We start from the raw sequence: 21,037 nt of genomic DNA, 5'->3' as shown, positions 1-21,037 counted from the left end.
CCAAAAAAAACAAATCACAGAAAGAAATCGAATCAAAGAAAGGATGGGAGCTTGTGCTCTTTGCAGCATATATATTCACTTTCTGATTGTTTTTTTCTTCCTCTCCCTCCTGCCCTCCGTCATCAGGTTAAGTTACAGACATGAGGCACAGGAATGAGGGAGGCAGAGTGGTAACATACGGTACCATGAGGAGCGAGACGCCGGCCCTCCCTGACATGGCGTGCACCGAGTAAGAACCCCTCCCTGGCCCCCACAGGCAGACGGACACAAATATACACACATTTAAACACACAATTTTTGGACAGCATATGCACTGTCCATATCCAGAACAATCTGTGAAACGCAAGCAGATGATATGATTGTGTTCTCTAGAGTGTACACGCATACAGGGAGGGACACACACACACACACACACACACACACACACACACACACATTGCTTCACGTATACGGCCCTTCTGCTGCCCCTCTGCATGTGTCCTGTCATATCTCCTTCAGTCCATAATTGTCCCAACTTATAGTGTTCCTTCCTGGGAGCCACAGTTTAGGGGAAGTGAAATCCTTCTAAGTGACTGTCACAATGCATCAGCCTCAGGCAAGGGACCCCCACCCCCCTCACTCTTTCAGCGAGTCCCCCAGCTGCATCCCCCTCCCCATCCTTGCTGGCTATCCCTCACTTTAAGTATTTTTCTTGCTGAGATGCTCCACTTGCGCTTTCACTTTGTTCCTCTCCAACGCTCTGTCTCTTTTTCTTTACGCAGTAACCCGCCTAACACACTTCGCTTCCTCTATCCTTTTTTTTTGTTCTCTCCCGCCTCGCACTGCGTTTAACCCGGAAAAAAAAGCTGCTGTCACAACTTCGCACAGCCATTATTCCCTGTCTGTGACCTGCTCTCCACTCAATCCTTGTTCCCCCCTCCAACACTTACCAGGAGAAGCAGAGGTTGAGTTTGCTTCTTCTTCTCGTCTTCCTTTGAAGGGACCATCACTCCTTTCATACACAAAAAACACACACCGACAAGAGTGTGTGTTCTCTGGACAGCCAGAGTGACCTCTGTCGTGACCCTGGCATGTCACAACCCTGTGATGCATGTGTCACTTCTTCTCTCCCTCTGACCCGGCTGCTCACATCTCTGTCACCCAAGCACACCAGTTTCTCTTGTTGCACCTCAGTACACACAAACAAAGGCCGGTCTACCCTATCAACCAAATATTCTTCCTATTAAAAGTTTTCTTTTTTTTTTTAAGTCCACCACATTACAATTTTTTTCCTTAAAAGTGTCACGAAAACAAAAAATAATTCTGTTACAAATTTTCACATTCCATATATCACTAAATGTATTCACCTAACTCTCAGTAAAACTTGAATTGCAACTACACAGAAATATTCAGTGCATTTGTAAAAAAAATAAATAAATAACACACCAGAAGTCGCTCTTACTATTTACTTCATCAAGCAAATACAAGAAAAGCAAACAAGGATAAATGTGCTTATTTTGGACCACAATAATACGCACGTATGCACCCACATGTACTGTGCGTGCATTTACATGCTTTTTCCTTAAAGGTGTTTTTCTATTAGCCTTGTCAGGGCTGGGACTGCTGCTTTATTGAGCATTTTATTGGAGCTGTGGACAGATCAGACGCCCATCAACCTTTCATCGACCAATCATGTGCAGTGAGGGGAGGGACCTGGGAGGTCTGGCAGAGACGAACACTCTGCAGGGGAGGAAGGGGGGGGGGGGGAGGGTGGTCAGTCACTCATCACTTGGATGCAGTCCGGCACTCTGTGTGTGTGTGTGTGTGTGTGTGTGTGTGTGTGTGTGTGTGTGTGTGTGTGTGTGTGTGTATATATATATATCCGTTTGTGTGAGATACAGAAAAGGGTCAGTCCCTGGTCACCAGATGGTTACTGTTTGGGCTGGACCACAGAGAGCCAAAAGAGGGGGACAGTATCTTTACTCTGCTTTCTTTCTCTCCTCCCTCACACATGCACACAACAAACCATGAGAGTGATGGGTGATAATGGAGCAGACACTAACAAATCTGCACCTCTTGGCGGGAGACCTTGACTCGGAGTCAAACAAGCAGACAGTCTGTCCAACTTATGAGCCCAACTACAACATTCTACAACACACTCAGCAGACAGAGGGACCGGTGACCATAACTGTGCAGCGCTCTGTTTCCAGTGCCACACATTTGTTCTTCACTGACTTTTACACCATTGGAATTCACTGTGGTTACTTGTACATGTAGAAGTAATTGCTTTGCTTTACAGGAGTTGGGTGAGTTTTCGATACAGTGGTCTGAGCGGGACCTTGTCACTGTGTGTGGCCTTACAATGTGCAGGCTACTGCTGCTCTGGATATTAGTTCTCTTGTATGTCTGGCTATTAAATACCAATCCCCAGCCACACATCCATGCACGCACACACTCGCACTCGCACTCTAACACACACAGACCACTTCCCTTCCAGTCTCAAAGTCAGGGACATAACAGTTTTGGCTGGCAGTATTGTGTGGGCCACAAGGAGAAGGAGAGAAAAACCAACTGTTCTTTTAGGTGAAACCTTCCAGCTGGATTGAGAAATGTGGGGGGGGAAAAAGAAACAGGCGTTTGCCAGGACATCTAAGGAGAGCAATTTGCTGGAAGGAGCACTTGCGACTGAGCAAAAGGGGTTTTGGGTGAAGAAGTGAGACACTCATAAAGAGAGAGGACAAAATGAAGCAGAAGAAGAGGAAAAAAATCAGCTTTTGAGCTTGTAGAGTGAAGAAACAAAGAAGGAGTGAAAGCGGTGAAGTGAAGAGAGTGAAATTGTAAAACAGGAGAAAAAAAAAGGAAAGAAAGAAAGTAGAGAAGTGCCAGCAGCTGGACTTCTCCTGCTAATTCAGCACTTTAACAAATCAATGCCACTTGAGGAGTACAATCCGCACCCTGAGCTCCGCGAGACGCATCAGTGAGACTGTAGGCGTGTTGGTGTGTGTGTGTGTGTGTGTGTGTGTGTGTGTGTGTGTGTGTGTGCGTTTTGTGGGCGTACAAGTGTGTGCGCCTGGAGGGGTTGATGATGTTAGTGTGTGGTCATCCACGGTAGTCCACATTAAGGTCCAGTAATGTGTTAATTTATAACTCTATCACCCCAGACGCCTGCGTTATCCATCTGTGTCACACACTAGGCCTACGATATCTATCACCCGGAGGGGAAAAATGGCCAGTCCAGAGAGATTAAGCCAACGGTCGCACAATTTATTTTTTTTTTTTTCCGTCTTTATTTTCCCTTTAGCCTTTATCTATGCCATCCCTTCCACACACACACCTCCTCCCTTTTGTCCTCAGCTCCCCAGGTCAGGGTGATCAATTATGACCTGACAGACCTCTCAGACCTGGCTGACCACTGGAGCTTCAGAGGCCCCGCAGACATCACTATCTACCCAGAGACGGAGCACTTACACTGAGCTTTAACACCACCACCAACACCCCCCCCCACCCTCAGGCCTCTGGCCTTCACGGACGCCTGTTTGAATATCAGTGATCAGAAATGAAATTACACTTCACGTTCTGACCTCTGTGAACTTCAAATGTGTTACCACTTACAGGAGATTGACAAAACAGATTGTAATAATAAAACCGTAAATGTGTGTGTGAGCTGAGAGCACAAGAATTTTGACACATATAACTTAGTGACACATAACCCCGGCCCGTTTATAATACTACAGGAGTACGTTTCGACCACTTCTGTGCGTAAATTGTTATTTCCTCTAAACACAATGCAGCAGGAAAGTATACTTTTCTCCCGATAAAACAATATATTACTGTTGTCAAAACATGCATACTATATACAGGGTTTCCGTGTGTATAAGTGTGTGTGTGTGTGTGTGTGTGTCAGTTTTTGTTTGTGGAGGTGGCTCATGCTCTCTTTGTCAGTAGCATCGCTCACTAATAACACACAGGGGGAAATGATCAATACTCATCCTCTCTATTCAATTTCACAACATCACTACTACCACAGGACACAAATGCTCAAACACACGCACACATCTTGATGTACAATACACCAACATAATTGTAAAACAAAAGGCCTTTGACTAACACGTCTAGCCAGAGGGCCGGCTAAAGCAGGAGAATTTTGCTTTGGTGTGAATGTGAGCGATGCATTAATATTTATTTAGTTAGAAATACTCCCCTCTATCCTGGGAGAGAGATAGTGAACATGAGATACACGGGGAAAAGGAGGAAGGGGGGCTGGGTGATAGGAAAGACAAGCAGGCAATTCCACCTTTAAAGAGTGCAACAGTCATCACCAGAGGAGAAAGGGAATCTGCCCATTAAGACTAAGTGGATGTCTATTAGATCATGGAGGTAAGGAGGTGGGCATTTACCATCAGTACTCACAAACAACCTTGTCTGCCCCTGAACTGTGCCAACGAGTGTAAGTGTAACACACAGGCAGCATGTTGTTAAAGTTTACCTCAAGTTTTTCTTAAATAAGTTGCTCTTTAAACCATTGGATATTTACTCATTCTCTGTGAAAATTAAGGCAATTAGAAGACCATCAAAGTCACCACCCAGTCCTATGAGATCAAACAAACCCTGTGCCCTCTCTTTCCCTGCCTGTCCCCTTCACCCCCCCCCCCCCCCCCCCCCTTTCTTCCCCAGTGTAAAAAACCCCATTCTTATCACTGTGGTACAGTTAATCCCTCCTTTCCTCCTCCTCCTTCTCCTTCCATGGCGGCGTCCCTCAGGGGGGTGCGTGAAAGGCTAAAAGGAGGGAGCATATTTGCCACTTGCCTGCGACACATAATACGGAGCAGGCAATCAACTTTGGCTTGACATGTATTTGCTCATCTCTGGGACACACACACACAGACACCCCCCCCCCCCCCCCCCTCCCCCCCATCACTGCTGGGAAATTGAAGGGTGGGGGGTGTGAGGGAGGAAAGGAGCCCAAATTAACACTTGACATTCAATACGGTCAGGTCCTTAATTGGCCTGGGCCTTCCTGAGAAGGCAATTTTCTATTCCCCAAACTGCCCCCGCACTGCGCCATGTGCCAGTGTCATCTGTGTATGAACGTCTACGTGTTCGTGTGTGTGTGTGTGTGTGTGTGTGTGTGTAAGGAAGAGGAAAATGTTTAAATATGTGCCAGAGAAAAACTCAGACAATGTGTGTATGCATATATCTGTGTGTGGCTGTGTGTGTTTGTTGGAGCCGGGGCCCTGTCCTGAGAGAGGCCCTCTGGTCCCTTCCCTTTCTCTAATGAGGCTGGATGAATTAGCACTACGTGACATGATTTGAACAGCGCCACTCCCTCTCCTCTTCACTCTCTCTTTTTCTCTCCCTCCCTCCCCTTTGTCCCCCTCCCCTTCTCATCCCATGCTCTTCTTTTTCTTTAAAGCGGTGACAGGCATCTGGTGGCCGAAAAAATGCCAGGAGCAACCCCGCGGCTCTCGCCTTTTATGCATGCTGCTGCTGCTGCTGCTGCTTTACACCGCACACACAACAACAACAACACACACTCACAATAAAACACTTTTGCCTTCATCCCGCTCCTCTTCCACTCGCTCCTGCATGCACACGCAGACTGACTCGCACTTCCCGGCGGATCCAGTTACAGTTGATGTTATTACAGCTTTCAACCTGAGAGGTATTAGGCTTCCTTTAACAGATCTGACAGCATTTACAACACAGGCAAGTCGACGCCTCTAATCGCCTCTGTGACTTCAGCCTATTACCAATTGATCTCAGAGAGAGCCTCCACCTCGCCTTCTGACTGATGCTCAAGCTGTCAGCTCCTTTTCCTCTTCTTTGTCATAAGGCGCTATCTCTCTTCGCCGCTGCATCCTGTAAACCTGACTGCTCTTTAAGTGCTTTCATTTCACTGCTTTTCCTGCAATAAATCTCACAGCGGTTTGCTTATGATATTGTATTATTTATGTTATTGAGTTATATCTATACCACCCATTGATCAGGCACAAAGAATCACCTTTGCCCTTGTGAGGCTCCGTTCAAGCCTCGAACAAGACACTAAATTTATTGGCTGAATGCTCGCGCAGCAAAATCGCAGTAAATCTGGGTGATAAATCCCTCGTTGCCAGCCTTTACAAATCTAAACTGATCAACAAGCCGCGAGGTAATGGCCTGGATAAAGGAAACAAAAGCTGCAGATTTTTTTTTTTTTTTTTTGTATCTGGAGGAAACATAGAAAATGGATTAAATGCTATGAAATATTAAATGCCAGTCAGAATCACACACATCATGCAGCGGACGTTGCTCCAACAAAGCACTTATCGCTGAGTGTGTTTCCCGACAATGGAAGAGGCAGCTCAGGCCATTTACAGAGAAAACATCAACATAGAGAACGCAAGTGCTGTGTGTGTGTTTGTGGCTACATTCCTGCCTGCATGCATGTCTGTGTGTGTGTGTGTGTGTGTGTGTGTGTGTGTGTGTGTGTGTGTGTGTGTGTGTGTGTGTGTGTGTGTGTGTGTGTGTGTGTGTGTGTGTGTGTGTGTGTGTGTGTGTCAACAAAACACTGAAAAACTGCTTTTTCTGTACAAGAATTCTCACTTTGTCCTGTTTTAAAAAGCTGCAGCCATCACTTCAATCACACAATAAATGTCCCAAGAGGTGACTGACCAACAATGTGTGCTGCCAAAGGTCGCGCACGCTGACCTTAAACCCCTGACTGGTTGCCGCGGATACAGGGTCAGACCATTTGATGTGTATCAGAGTTGGCTAATTAGATCATTTGTGAGTTAATTGACTTTATAGATTGTTAGAAAGTGATGTGAAATGCTGCTCGATATATGTGGTCGGCTCACATGCAGGCTCAGTTCAAAGCATGTGTGTGTGTGTGTCACATTTAAATGAACAGTGATGTCCAGTGACAACACACACACACACACACATAATGCCTATTCCTAAAGCCCACACACTTAGGTATTTCACCGCACTGCGCACACACATCCTCACAAAAACAAGAGCCACCCAGAGTCTCCGTTTGCCAGAAAAACACGAGCTGTGGGATGCCAAGGCAGCTGCATTTTACAGTGGCCATTAAACGTTATTAATCCAACAGCGCAAACATCTTTACAAAGTCAGCAGAGAGCACAAACAAATGCTTACACATGTTGCATTAACACTTTGCGCACTTGAAAAAGTAGCTAATGAGTTAAGACTCAAGTTTTTTTTCACAGAGTAAAAACGACATCACCGTTAGCAAGCAATTTGCACAATCTGCATAAGGAAAAGACATAATAGTAGAGTGTGAAAGCTGGTATATATGCCCGTAGGACTGAAAATCTTTGTGTTTGCTTGTGCGTGTGTGTGTGTGTGTGTGTGTTTAAGTTGGCTACAAGCCTACCACAGCCTGTACCACTAGCCTCCCTTCTCCAGAACCTCCCTAAAAAAATCCTCCCTGGGCCTCTAGCAATCAAATCTCCACGGTAAGCTGGAGACAGAACAGAGCAGGGCGGAGAGATAGACGTAGAGTATAACACGAGCAAAAAAGACTGAGAGAAAGATATGAAACAGAATATAGTGGGGGGGGGGGGGGGGACCTCTCTCTTCTCTCTCCTTTAAAGCCACAGAGTTCAGTCTATGCGATACGAGAGAGAAGTTTTCCTCACCTTACATGTAAACTCTGGACATGAAATGGCTGTTACCTGTTGCGAACCCATTTTCTTTACCACAACAACTTTGATAATTTGCCAGCACATTACAAACGTACAACACAAACCAACACAACTCCACAGTACATGTAAGATTAGCAGAGGAAAGAGAGAGTCAACTGTGAGCCCTGAACAAAATCACCATGATTATACATAACCATAAATAAGCCTGATGATGATGGCTTTAACAATAATAATAGCAATTCAGCCTGAGTGCTTTTTCAAATAACAGTGACAGCATTAGCCACACCGCCAACAGAAAAATGGAAGACAGAGCCTTGAGAGCTCTTCTTCTCCTTTTGCCCGGTGCTGATGGCGCAAATTGGCAGGCAGACCAAGCAGAGAGGGGTCCTTAAGACGGACGTAAAAGTAGTAAGGCTGTCGATTTGCCCGTTGCGCTGGCGCTGCTCCAAAGAAAACAAAATCACAGGAGCTGAGGAATAACAGGAAAAGGGAGAAGCCATGGTGAAAGTATGCCCCAAGTTCCTGTCACTTAGCGCAGGTCACACCTAATGTCACCTTCCTCTGCGTGCAGAACGGGAAAGAGCGCTCTCGCACAACAATGTGTCTGCCATCTGGTCAAGTCTTAAAATACTACAGGACACCGCACAATATGTGTGTTTTCACTGACTCGCTCTTTCTTCACTTTAGTCAATTAAGTGTGATGATCCTCTCTGCCGGTGGCAATCTCTGGGTCACTGAAGCCAACGTGAGCCCCTCCCATTTCTCAACATCCCCCCCTGACCCATGGTACTGCCACTTCAACCACACACATGCACAGACACACACAGGACACAATTATACTTCAACCTTTTCATAACTGCCTGGAGCTCAGTGACAGCTGCTGCATTCCTGCCGTGTCAGAGAAAGAGAGTGTGTGTGTGTGTGTGTGTGTGTGTGTGTGTGTGTGTGTGTGTGTGTGTGTGTGTGTGTGTGTGAGAGTGTGAGAGAGTGTCTGTCTGTGTGTGTGTTTCCCCGGCCCTGTGCTTATGTCCCCCTCATTAACCAGTGGCGGGGTGGTGACATCCTGAGCGACTGGCCCTTCAAACACACACTTCCTTTTCACACCGACGACTTCTCCCCACTGCAGGAAACTACCCCAACACAAATACGTATTTTTAAAGGCAATGTAGACAAAAATAAAAGAAGAAAAAACATGGCGAAGACCAGGATTTTTAAAGTTGGAAGCATGTACAAAGAAAGAAAATAAATAAAAAATAAATAGCAGGAAACAAAAAAAAATGAAGAAATTGCAAAACTATTAAAATGTGTTTGTTATATGCAGTGAGGGTCTAATCACATCCTGTAGACATTGTGCCTTTAATTGACATTGAATAGTTTTTTTTTTTTTTTTCATGAATCCAACCGACAAAAACCTACTCGTCAGAGAAACATGCTATAATAGCACAAAAAACACATTACATGTAAAAATGTCTATTCAGATTAGCAGTTGTGCATTGATTATTTTAGCCCAAAAAGGATTGCAACATATCAGTAAATAAAGAATAAGAAAGGGAAATACATTTTGTATTTCTGTCTTCTTACATACACATGCCCACACAGTTCCTGGGAAAGACTCAGCTCTGTAGATTTCACCATTCATCCCTCTGATAAGAAGTAGAGCAAATGGCTTTGCATTTCCATCATTGCTGAACACGCACACACATAAACATACAGTAAACTTCCCTGTCAGGCGTATGACAAAGAACGCCTTTTCACTTCCACTATTCTGTCTTTACCTTTATTAATCGGGCTTTCAGGACGGCTAGGCGGCCGTCTCCTCAGGACAAACAGGAAACAGCTGACATGAAACCCGTGAGTGATGCTCACATGACGCTTATTGATCCCTGCTTGGCCCTGGGTCTAACATACAGAGTCAGGGTCGGTGCTTAACTACAACGCTGCTCCTGCAGGGCATCACTGCACGGCTGCAGAGGTTACGGTATGACCTAGGACACACGTGATCGTGTGAGGGGTGGTGTTTAGTGGGAGTTAATATGCATTTACATTTAACAAAAAAGTGTAATTATTTTAAGGATAATTTTTAGGATATTAAAGTGGAAGAGGGCGACACAAAGCAGCAGAATGGAGGTATATGCATAAGAAGAGCCTAGAGTTCCTCAGCAGTGTCGCATAATTATTCTGCACTAAAGGAAAGGAATCACAGATATTGATTTTGACCTACTCACACTGTAGATGTGTACAGTGTATGCAATATGAGTATTTATTAAATAGCATAAAAGGGAAACAAATTATATTAATGGAACTTCAGATTAAAAAAAAAAAAAAAAAAAAAAAAGCACGCTTAATGGAGAAAAAAAAAAGATTAAAGAAAGTCAGTTAAAGTTGAAAGTAAAAACACTGCAGACGTCATATCTCCCTGGTTAATGCCTGGGTAAATAAAGTGGGGACCACAGCATGAATGGAACCTTGTACATCCTCCTACTCCGTCAAACTCGATGGCTTCTTAATGAAACACACACATGCACACGTATACAGTAAATATACAAGCAGCTGCAGCCACCTTCCCACTCAATCTCACTCTTTGGTTTCTGAGCTCCCTCTTGCAGAAATGATGCTGCCCTTAGGAAACACATCATCATCGTTGCATGTGCACAAAGACTGCGAGATGCCCACTGACTGAATGCCACAGCGGCCTCTCTTAATGCTGCATATGTTATCTGGACCTTCTAAACTGCCCAATAGGGTTGCAATTATTGTATAAAAGAATGTGAGATCCAACGGCAGGTTTACAGTTAGAGACAGGTGGGACATGAGCTGGTATAAACGGAGCTTTAATCCTACTCCAATCAGGTGCGAGACCAGAGAGTAATTTTGGGTAGCATACCCAGGTACTTCCTCTGCTCCTGACATTTGTTTTTGTGGGCTTTTGTAAGTAGCTCTCCGATAAATGCATTGAAAGTAACACCCAAAGTGTTCCTCTGTTACACAGTGTCAATCTCAAGGGGCCATTCTTTCATATGAAGACAGTAGCTGCAGAACAAAATCAGTTTTAACATGTGGAGGACCGTGGGTGGTGATAGAGTGTAAGGTAGGAAAGACAGTGAAGAGGGAGGGAGAGTGAAACAGGGTTTGAGGTGTGGGGAACAAGACGAGAAAGGAAAAGCGAGTGAGAGAAGAAGAAGAAGGAGCAGTGGGAGACAGAAACGTCGTAGTAGAAGAAGAAGAAGAAGAAGAAGAAGAAGAAGAAGAAGAAAAAGTAGTAATGGGGGAAGTGGTGCGTGTCTTTTCTGCAAATCTCCTCTTTCACCTCTGCTCTCCTCCAGCTCTCCAGCCAAGGCCAGCCAAGAGACACTTCACCTCGCACCCACACACACATGGAGCCCGGGCCAACACACAGAGACACACACGATCAGAGAGGGAGAGGACACACACCCACAAATCTGCACACGCTCGCTCTCTTACTCTCTTTTGCAAGCAAACACACGCTCACAAAAAACTGGCATATGAGTATTTAGCCACCCACTCAGAAAAATAAATGGCAAAAGCACAGACACAAAAGCTTTAACGCACACATGCTCGGACATAAACTTCAGCGACACAGTGCACACACACATACACACTTGACACCAGATACATGTCCGTATAGGCATCCATATGCTCTGTGTGCAATGACCCATCAAAGACAGACATGGAAATAATAACAGTTGAGGCTAACAACACACACACACACACGTTCACTGACTGTAGATAATTCTACACATATGCATCAAATCACTGCTTCCCAGTCACACACTCTGGTAAGAAGCAATGCATATGCACCACATATGCAACACGCCTGTACTCTACTGTGTAAAACAACGTGTGCACACGCACACACTCACTCACTCACTCACCACCATAAGTGTATCAGTGTGTTAATGGGAAGATTAGCGCATTGTGTGATCTGCACTGAGGGGGATAATATCAACCTCATTTCTACAGTCAGACAAAACAAAGCGGAGCGAGTTATTCATCAAATATGTCTGTCAACATGTGCTCACAGCTAGCAGCATTCACTTTCATAGATTTAACACACAGTCTCAGGACGGACTGCATTAACAGAACAGATGGAATAAGGGGAAATAACAGATTAGACTGTAAAACTGAAGCCGACAAAAAGTTTAAATTTGACAAAGAAACGTAAAAAAAAACAATGGAGGTCGTAAAACAAAAAAAGAGAATGAAGGAACTGAGAAAAGACTAAAAATTGTTGGATTTTTTTTTTTAATGTATGATGTTTAACTGATGAATTAAAAACAGGCATTCTGAATGAATCCCCATTTTCCTTTTTATTAAGGTGGAAAAAAATACAAGGACGAGTTCTGTTTTATCACAATGATTTGCTGCGTTTTTGTTCAATTTTAATAAAGGATTTCAAAGTCTTAAACATTGTGATATGAGGGCGAGGTGAATGCTGCTGGCTTGTGTGTCAGATTTAGAATCACAAATTTGATGAAAATTTGTCATTTTCATCAAAATGCATTTAGATATAAAGAACTGAAAGCATGCAGGCAAGCTTGACATTTTAGGAAGGCCTAACATTACTGATATTATCATAGTTTCTACACTATATTTCTTTAACCCTTGAATTGCTGTGTGGAAATAGGAAAGTCTCGGTGTGAGTTTAGCAGGCAGCAGAGAGCAGACATGATGCCACTGTACCTCTTCAAGGTCTCGGCCCATAGTAGACCTGTCGCACTTCAAAGGAAGCCGCGTTACAGCACCCTTGCAAAAAAGAAAAGGAAGACGTTGATTTAGAGAGCGTCTCAGACTGAACACATGCACTTGTTTATTTTTTTTATTTTATTTCTCGGGGCTCTGCTGTAAGCCTGGGTGGCAGCATCAGACCCTCAGGTGGACGTCATGAGGCACATTTATTTTATGAGCTTTCCTAACCTTGAATTGTTTCTACATCCCTCCATCTGAAAGCGGAGGAGAAAGTAGACAAAAAAAAGACACGGCCTCCGGCTGTTGTATTGTGGAAGAATCATCCCTGATGAACCAATTAGGCTCGCAGTATCACTTAACTCCGGGCTTTTCAACTTGCAAGGGTCGATATTGAGAGGCTCGCATGTACAACAGCGGGTCAATTAAGGCTCCAAATATTATCACTGCGAAATGCTGGGAAATAATTCAGCTCCTAATTAATGTGTGTGTTTCTTTTTTTTTTTTTTTTTTTTTTTAAATAAACAAATTATAAAAGTTCCCCTTTGCAGTGTTTAGTGAAATGTGAACCGATTTCTGAACATTAGGAAGCTGAGAAAACAGCGAATATTTATCGAATCCATTTCATTGATTTCATCTAAATTGCAAGCTGCTCGTGTTGTTTCCGGTTGAGATTTGCGTGGGTTATGATGGCTGTTAATCTACTTCTAAAAAAAAAAAAAAAAAAGTTTCTTCAAGGATTAAAAGGCTATTAAGGCCTGTTTTGAAGGCTGTAAATTATTCGCTCACGGTCTTGTTTTAATCTCATCGGTCTTTGATTTCGTTTGTTTACTGAAACATGCATTTAAAAAACGATTGGATCTCAAAATCAAGGCGATATTATGCCATCTTAATCCAAAAATTTAAATACTACACATAACAAATAATTCAATTCATCTTCATTTTTCGTCTTTCACCATTTTTGGCACCAGCACCTCCAGTCTAATAGACAATTTTCTTTTTTTATATTTCTCTCTCTTTTTTATGAAAACGTCTTAGCGAAAATGTAAATAAATTAATATTTTTATTCGGGATTATTTCACTATTAAGACAGAAATATAAAGACGTGAAAATATTTTCAAAACAGGAGTTGATTGTATCGAAAATCAATCAAATAATTTAAATAATTGTATTTAAATAATTGTCATTACGCTGGTGGAGACAGGTGTTGCTTTTTATGGTTTTTTTTTTTATTATTAAATAACTTGAAGGGAGTAATAAAAACACTAAATAATTCAACCAGATACTAATTTGATAATTTTAAAATCTTTACTTCATTTCCTCATCGGTCTCTCATATTTATGCACCGAGATGGTCAGACACCTGCTGTAAACCAGGAGCTTGTTTATCTCCTGTCAACTCCCTGCATTTATGATAAGTGTTTTTTTTCTTATTATTTCAAAGCCCTTGCCTTGAGCAAGTAGTTTACAATATTATGTCAAAAGAATATCCACAAGTTTTGGCTCTCATGTGCCCTGCACCTCTCCACAGCCATCTGGCCTGAGCGCACTGCGCACAGCTTTTACGCGTCTCCATCGATCAGGTGGAAACATAATTTGGCCTAACAACGCTAAAATACCGCATCCCTCGTGTCACCTAGTTGATCTTTAAGGGAGAAAGTGAGAGGGGGGATTTTGAAACACGAGCCCATAACGCATTTCGCTCCTTCAACACCCCAGGGTGCGCGAGCCTCGGCAAACACAAAGTCATTATCGGTTAGATTCCAAGAAGGCGAGTCTGTCAAGGAACAGGCTTTCTTTGGAGAATTTATGTCATGCCTACTAAACATGGGAAGATTTCTTCTAAGTGATGCGAGGAAGGATACATAACAGCGAGTCCCACAGCTGATTATATTGAAACAACGGTGCGCATTTGTAAAAAGGAGTGGGGATGAGGACGTGGGGTCCCAGCAGATGCTAAGCGCAGGGGCCCATCCACCTGCTTCACACCGGCTCCACCAATTTACTCATCAATAGTTTCTATCATCTTCCTTAAGAACAAAATATGCTGCTGCATGATCAGAAATAAAAGTGAAGCAATGCTATAATTAAATTCAGGCAAAAATTCCTCACATCTTTCACAAAGATTCGGCTGAGTGAAGAGCAGAAAATTGATTCTTTTTCGGGAGGAAACACAAACAAATATTCCCAAAAGTTACATCGGGATATTACATAGTTTCGACACATCACTTCCCCCTTTACGACGACACATCTGGCATTCCCAAAATAGTTTAACTCTGTGGTCTGTTAATATTGTCAAGGTGACGGAATAACTTTCCCATCATGTACAGCACAGAGCCGCGGCGGAGCTGTTGCGCAAGAGCCGCTGTGGCCTGCGCGCGTAACAGCGTGTGCATGGTACGGACCGAGAGCCTGCAGGTCCCGCTATGATTAAGTACACCCTAACAACCATCCTTTATCTTTACTGTCTCCCCCTCACACACGCGCACACACATACAAATAACACACATATACACTCTCTCGTCTCTTCCCTCTTCTTCTTTGACATTTATCAGACGGAACCACGAAATCTTGCTCTTATTTGGGGACGTCTTTGGATGAACGAACGCAAAGAAAACGACAGGTTGTAAACAAGAGTAAAATTCAGTGTATCGTCCACGATAACTGACGAGAAATGTCGGGAGGAAATGTTGACTGCAGGCTGTCCGTTATCATCATTACTTCTCCAGACGAGCCTGTGTTCGCTCACGGCTTCTCTGCTGCTCTGTAGCCGCGCGAGGGGCTTCCTGCCTCGGCCACATGAAGTCAATTAGCCGGTCCCACAGGGGAGCCCCTGCCCGGGTCTTTATCGGCACTGAGGTTACCAAAACACTGCTAGTGCTTGCTTTTAAACTCCACACCGCTCATAGAGCAATTATGGAGACTTAAGCATGTATGTAACGAAGCAGGACAAGGGATAATCCATCAAAGGGGGAAGCAACTGAACCATGAACATGTGCTATTAAAATGTGTGTTTTTACAAAAACACAAATAAAGCTATTTTTTTATTTAATTTAAAGAGCAGAAAATTACTAAATGGATTAAAATAGTGTGTAAAACAACAACATGAGGACACACACACACATACAACATAAAATGTGGTCTTTCTGTAATGTGGGGAAAAAGTTCTAAAAATGAAGAACTCTCAATTTGAAATATCACATTCAAAACACTGACCACAATCACCCCATACCCCCTGAATTACACACACACACACACACACACACACACACACACACACACCTACTTACACACTCACAAACACTCTCTTTTTACACAGAATCACAACAGCAATCATCTAAACATACACTGAGAGAAGAAAAATAAAAGTTTGTTTCCTGATAAGAGTGAAAATACTAGAAGGTGGAGAGTGAGGAGTCGGAGACGGAGAAGGTGGAGGATGGTGTGGTTGAAGCTGACGTACCTGCTGGGACATTCTGTAGAGGAGGTTGCTGTCAGTGCTCTGCTGCTGCCATGTCCCCATGAAGCCCGGCTGCTCAGCACTAGGCGGTCTGGTGCTGAACTGCATGGAGCTTTCGCCTGCTCCCTCAGAGCTGCTGCAAACGATGCTAACGCCACCCAGACCACTTCTGCTGCTGGAGGTGGTGGTGATGGTGGTGCTGCTACTGTGGCTACTGGAGGGGATGCTCGTGCTAACGCCAGCGGTGCCTGTGGGTCTATCAGACTTAGCCGGAGGTGGCCTGGGCGGCTCAGGGTCTGTGCTGGGCTCTTGTGGGACTGTGTCGCACTCACTGCCTCTCACATCCAACTCTGCCTCCTCGGACTTGGACAGAGAGAGGGGGGGAGACAGAGAGAGAGAGAGAGAGAGAGGGAGGGGGGAAGGAGGGATGTGGGAGTGTGAAGGAGGAGAGAGAAAAAAAAAACAGTCAGTGAAGGTAGGTTCTTTTGGTGTCTTGTTGGCTTTTTTTTTTTTTTTTTCGTCCTGCTTCTCGAGGAGGATAACAGCGAGAGGGGAGTAGAGAGAAGTGGATGTGTGTGAGGTTTCTTGGCAGCTCTGGAGAGTGAAGTTAATTCTCAAGAAGAAAGAGAGAAAAGGCTCGCAGTGAATTTCCTCGGGGGGCCTCGTCTCTCGGACAGGGCAGGATGAGGTGAGGAGGGATGAGGTGAGGGCGGACGGAGGTGAGGAGGGGGGCTGATGAGAAGGTGAGCAAGAATGGAGTTAAAGAAAGAAGAGGGGGGTTATGGGAATTAGCGAGGGGAGGGGGTGCATCACACTGTCGGCGGCCTGAGTTTTTGCTTTAATCTATCTGTCAGTCATTTTGCACTTGAACCTTGACTCCTACAAACACACTATGACACAAAACACTGAACGAAACACATGTTTACCTGCATGCGGCCATGCACACACTCTGACACAGACATGAAGCACGTTAATATAAAATACGCCTTTTAAAAGTAGAAAGAAAAAGTTGAAAAACCTGGAAGTTATCATCAGCGCACTCATCACTCAACACATGCACGAATAAGAATAAAAACAAATGTTATTTTGTGTTACTAATAAAATTTCTGAATTTCTAATAAAAAATGAACAGCTCCACAAATCATGAAAAAATAAATTTGTACAAAGTAATAAAAATGTCAAAATTTTCAAAAGCAAAGTAAAAAGTCCCTAGGAAAACACCTTAAAAAGCAACCACTCCAGCCAATAAAATGCATGAATGTCTCTTACCATCAATTCTGTGTCTGTCCCAGCAAAGTGAAGATGAGGTGTGGGAGTGAGCCACCAGCTATCCAGCTCTCCCTGCCTCCCGCTTCTCTCTCTCTCTCTCCTCTCTCTTTCTCCCTCCCTTTCTGTGTGTCCCTCTCTCGACGTCTGCGCTGCCTGTCCTCTCTCTCTCTCTCTCTCCCTCGGACTCCTCTGTACTCTGCTGCAGCCGCTGAGGAACTGAGCTGAGCGCCTGAGCCTCTGTGTGTGTGCGCGCGTGTGTGTTAGGGCAAGCATGTGAGAGCGATTGAGTGAGAGCGAGAGCGAGACGGTCTCTCTCTCTCTCTGAGTGTCTGTGTGTGTAAGAGAGCTGGCGAGTGAGTGTGTGAGTGTGTGTGTCGGGCCGGTGCAGGCTCAACTGAGTCAACTGTGCTGCTCTACTCTGAGATGCTCAATGACATCGCGCTGCACGCTTCCTCCCTCTCTCTCACACACACACACACACTCACACACACATAACACACAGACACACACACACACACTCCTCCCCTGCCAGGGGGAGAGAGGAGGGGGCAAGCACCATGTCAGAGAAGGAGAAGGGATGGAGGGAGGGCGAGAGTTTGTCCCCCTGCCTTATTACCATTTGCGCTGTGAGTGGCGGGCATGTCTCAGAGCAACCTTAGTTATCCAGCGGGACCATCCCACAAAACACACACATACACTCTCACACTCACTCTCACACTCACACACACACACGGTGCTTTGCTAAAGAGCTCAGTTTCTACCTTAAAAAATAACAACAGCTTGAAGAAAAGCATCACCTTTGCAGCCAGCTGTTAAGTGTTTGTTTCTTTGTTCAAAAAATTAAAATGCAGGATTCGTTTTTTTAACAGAAAGCTTCTTTGATCACTGAAGAAAAAAATGTTTTGTTTTTATTTTGTAGAGCAGCAATAGAAAAAAAAAACAGAAAAACAAATAAAAAATATCAGTAGACTTGTTATGTCTCTCTCAAAAGAAAATATGGAGCCTTTGTTTGATTTTCTGCCTCTCTAATGAAAGACTAAAGGAACGCAGGCAGGCTGCCACCAGCATGCATATGAACACACACACACACACACACACACACACACACACACACACACACACACACACACACACTCAGAGTCGGACCCACACACACATACACAGATAACATCCCCCCTCTCCACCCCCCCCCCCCCCCCCCCCCCCCCCTGTGGAGGCTCTCAGATTTTAATTAAGAAAAAAATGAGGAAGAGGTTCCATTTTAGCCAAATTGGTCCCCACAGCAGCAAAGGTAAGGGAATAAAATGAGGAATGGAGGAGTAAAGGGAGGCAGACACGGAGAAAAAGACACACAGGAGGATATAATTGAAAAAAAAAAGAAAGGAAGGAGATCTATGCTTCCTTTGACACAGCGTAGGACACATCTCAAACAATGAAGACATCCCTTCTCCCCACTTCCTCCTTTTCCCTTTAAATCTCCCCTCTCCTCTCTCCACGCTGTCTCTTCAGCCCCCCATTATTAGAGAAATGACAGAGCAGGTGCCTCAGTCCGTAGCGAGAGGGAGATGTCACTGTGATCTTTTCCATTGCCATGAACAAAAGAGAACTTCTCTCCTCAGATGCATTAAATGGCTTCCGATGTATGAAGTCACTTCAAAATTTGTGTTAAATTGCTGCAGACAGGTGCTGGGATGTCTCGGTTAAAAGCCTTTTGTACGGCGTGCTAATGGCAGTATAGTGTTAACCTTTCCTGAGATTATCACACCGGTCGTTACTGTTATGTACAAGGATTTCTGCTAGCAGGGAGAAAAGTGTGTAGAGTCTCGCACACTTTGGAAATGTGCAATTGTGTCTTTTGTCTCAAGCCCAATTTACATTTTAATCTTTTACTTTTGTCTCCAATGATGTTTTTCTCCACTTCTTCTCTTAACCTTGCTCTGCCTCTTTTTTTACTAAACCTTCCTACCTTTCTTCTTTCTTCCATTTATCTTTTCCATACTGGCCTTCGCCTCGTCAGGAGACACAAGCCGCCTTGTCGTAAAAGGCATAATGTGTCAACTGCTGTCCATGTGTCGCACGCTCCGCTCTTAACAACTTATTGAAAAGATAATGCATGAGGCTTCAGCTAATTATATTAAGTGACTATTTAGCTGCCGTGGCTCCTTTTTTGCTTTCCAGCTCACGCTCCTCTCCATCTCTTCCCACTTCCCTCTCTCTCTCTCTCTCTCTCTCTCTCTCTCTCTCTCTTGGCTGTAAATGTGCGAGTCTGTGGCTCTGTCGAGTGGCACTCAGTGCTTCAAGTCAAGCTGGTGGCTCAGCTCTCTGACCCGGCTGGTTAATGGCTGTTATTTGTGGGAGGGAGGAACGGACTCTGCCAATATCCCTCTCTCTGTCCACATCTCTGCCTCTCCCCACCCCACCCCCCCACCCCCCCTCCCCCTCTCCCCTTGTTTCTGCTGATGGTAATGGCTGTGATGACAGAGGAAATGAAGAACAAGCAAAAACACAGAGTGATGGGAAAATTTAGGAGGAAAAGAGGGAGGAAGAAGGAACCGGAGAGATGAGAAACGCTAGAGAAGAGGAAGGGGTAGAAAAAAAGGGGGATCCAGAGGCTCCTTTATTAAAACTATTATTGTGCAGGACTTGAGAATTCCCCCTGGGGCAGGGGTCCATGTCGAAGCCCATATAATTAACTAGAGGCTCAGCTACGGATCAATTACCAGACAAGCAAGTGATAGCCGAATCAATGGAAGATCATCAGGCTCGTTATCAGTGTTGCAACTCATTAGAGGAAAAGTGAGGTAGAGAAAGAGGAAAAGAGAAAAGGGGGGATGGAGGGGGGTGAGGGAGTAGAAGAGGGCAGGATCGGTGGCAGTGTGTTAGCTAAGCAGAGGCGGGTGTGCGTCGTGTGTGTGCAGTGACACGGTGAGTCCAGTGTGACAGAGTGCAGCCTGCTCTATAGCAACACTCACTGAGGCTTGTACGGATCAATACGAGGGTGTGCACCAGGTTAAAGCTCTTCCACAGCATCCTTATCCCCAACGACACACACACACACACACAGTCCGAGGAACAATCACAACCCTAGCAACCAGTAGAGGGATTATCAAGATGAAGAGTTGCAGAGTGAGGCCTATATTCCCACAATATGTTTCCTAAAAGGTTACCCATGATCCCTGAAATGTCATAAGATGTCATGAGTTCTAACCTTGGAAGAGAATCAAAAATCAAAGTAAAGTTTGTCATTTTACTTGTTGGAGTTTGCTCTGCTCTAAATAAACACACTGGTCAAAGTTTTTACCTGATGTTATGGAAAGGACGACAACATTTAAAAATAGATATACAGTTGAACTTCAAACCCATGCAAAGCTAATATATTTATTTAAAGGGTTTTTAAAGCAGGTAAACAGCTTAGGCGTTTGGCAAATTCCTGTTAAATGAATTTGTTGAGTGGATCAACAAACATTAACAAAGTTGGACAAATAATATATCAATGTTGTGGGGTTTTTGGCTTAGTTTCTTACTTTTCTTGACATTACATTGTCATTTGTTGAAACCTGAAAAGAATTGATTTGTGCTAGCATTGTAAAACTTAAAATATTGGAATAATATGAGTCACCTCAGTTTTAGGCCATGTGTCCACCTAGTGTTTTTCTTTTAGGGCGCCATCATCTTTTTTCAATTGTTTTCAATGATTATATTGCGTTCTTTTCTTCCGAGCGTGCCGCCTTTACTGTCGAGAGCTCAAGTCGAAAATCTTTTAACTTTTCAGGAAGGCGCTGGTGACTTCACCGGCGCTCTTTTCCAAATGTATGATATTCCCTGTAGTTTTGCCGCCTACGGATCGTGTCTTGTACCCACATCCTTCTCGCTCCGTGTTCGGAGCAGTGTCGGTCATACAGTGGCTGTTGTCAACAGACTGTTGTCATAGAGACGGGTCGGACTCGCAGTGCTTTTTTCTTCTCAGAGCATAAACG

The 21,037-nt window shown here is 44.3% G+C and overlaps 1 protein-coding gene across 4 annotated transcripts in view; it reads right to left on the bottom strand.

Annotated features, from left to right (window-relative positions):
- The window catches only part of bnc2 (basonuclin zinc finger protein 2), a 159,727-nt gene that overhangs the window by 74,508 nt on the left and 64,182 nt on the right, over positions 1–21,037 (bottom strand). Inside the window, exons 1-3 of one of the 4 annotated variants that reach the window (XM_065957352.1) lie at positions 17,061–18,136; positions 15,795–16,154; positions 12,330–12,392 (exon numbers count right to left, since the gene is read on the bottom strand). In XM_065957352.1, coding sequence (XP_065813424.1) covers positions 12,330–12,392; positions 15,795–16,154; positions 17,061–17,333 — 696 coding nt within the window. In that variant the 5' untranslated portion in view covers positions 17,334–18,136. Of the gene's footprint in view, positions 1–12,329; positions 12,393–15,794; positions 16,155–17,060; positions 18,137–21,037 lie in introns of those variants that run through there. The other 3 variants (XM_065957336.1, XM_065957343.1, XM_065957340.1) reach the window with 3 other exon arrangements.

The sequence above is a fragment of the Labrus bergylta genome, chromosome 1 (assembly GCF_963930695.1).
Source record: "Labrus bergylta chromosome 1, fLabBer1.1, whole genome shotgun sequence".
NCBI lineage: Eukaryota > Metazoa > Chordata > Actinopteri > Labriformes > Labridae > Labrus > Labrus bergylta.
The sequence above is the reverse complement of the archived record's forward strand: the minus strand, read 5'-3'. Positions and strand labels throughout refer to the sequence as shown.